This window comes from Rhagoletis zephyria, unplaced genomic scaffold (assembly GCF_001687245.7).
Source record: "Rhagoletis zephyria isolate East Lansing unplaced genomic scaffold, Rhagoletis_zephyria_1.1 Rzeph_scaffold_68681, whole genome shotgun sequence".
Classification (NCBI taxonomy): Eukaryota; Metazoa; Arthropoda; class Insecta; order Diptera; family Tephritidae; genus Rhagoletis; species Rhagoletis zephyria.
Genome location: NW_016225732.1, coordinates 1 through 1022, shown reverse-complemented (window position 1 = coordinate 1022; position 1022 = coordinate 1). Strand labels below are relative to the sequence as shown.

The 1022-nt window shown below is 42.0% G+C and overlaps 1 protein-coding gene across 1 annotated transcript; it reads left to right on the top strand.

Annotated features, from left to right (window-relative positions):
• Positions 1–99: 99 nt before the first annotated feature.
• On the top strand, positions 100–955 carry LOC108356993 (dynamin-1-like protein; the record flags this gene model as incomplete). The annotated part of the gene is made up of 4 exons (XM_017608088.1): positions 100–315; positions 372–488; positions 544–762; positions 820–955. Coding segments are annotated over exons 1-4 (688 nt in total), but the record flags the coding sequence as incomplete, so codon positions are not given.
• Positions 956–1022: the final 67 nt, after the last annotated feature.

The window sequence follows — 1022 nt, the reverse complement described above, 5'->3', positions numbered from 1 at the left end:
GCCAACACGGATTTCGCCAACTCTGAATCGCTGAAGCTTGCTCGTGCAGTCGACCCCAATGGCGAGCGAACACTGGCAGTTCTGACCAAACTTGATCTAATGGACAAAGGCACGGACGCAAAGAACGTCCTCATGGGCAAGGTGATTCCAGTAAAACTGGGCATCATTGGCTGCGTTAATCGCTCACAGCAGGACATTAACGAGCGGAAGAGCATCGCCAAGGCTCTGGAAGCTGAGCAAAAGTTTCTCCAGAAGCGCTACCCTTCACTGGCTGCCCGACACGGCACAGCTTTCCTCGCAAAGAAGCTTAGCGGGGTATGCATTTTATTCTTTTGACACCTCCGTCTTAGTTATCTTTACTTGTCACGCAGATTCTTCACAACCACATCAGCAAGTGCCTGCCAGATTTGAAAAGGCGAATTAACACACTTACATCGGAGTGTGAAGAAAACTTGTACAAATACGGAGAGGACATCTCTGAAAAGAAGGTACTGTTGATGTATTTTGTAAAACATTATTTCACAAATGCATTTTATCCTTCAGGACTTATTTATTTTCAGTATTTTGCAGCAGTACTCTATTGAATACTGCTCTACTGTTGAAGGGACTAGTGACGCTGATCTGGAAGTTGATGATGAAGTGCTCGGTTGTGGCGCGCTGATTTGCAAAGCTCTTCACGAAAATTTTTGTGACACACTTCCAATGTTTAAGAAGGCTAAATACTCTAAAAAGAATATTCTTACTTACATAAAAAATGTTGAAGTAATGCTTTTCTTTTTAAATTTTTCTTTTAGTAATCTTTTTTGTTTTAATTCACAGGGAACATGCCCCGGCATTTTCATACCGGACAAGGTTTTTAAAAACCTAGCTAAAAAGGAAATTCGCAGCTTCTTACAACCAAGTTTGGACTGCGTGGACGCGGTGCACGAAGAACTCTGCAAAACTAAGGATAAATGTGAGTTTAAAGAGATTAAAAAAGATTTGATTCGATTTCCCAATTTGAGCGAGCGCATCAACGAGGT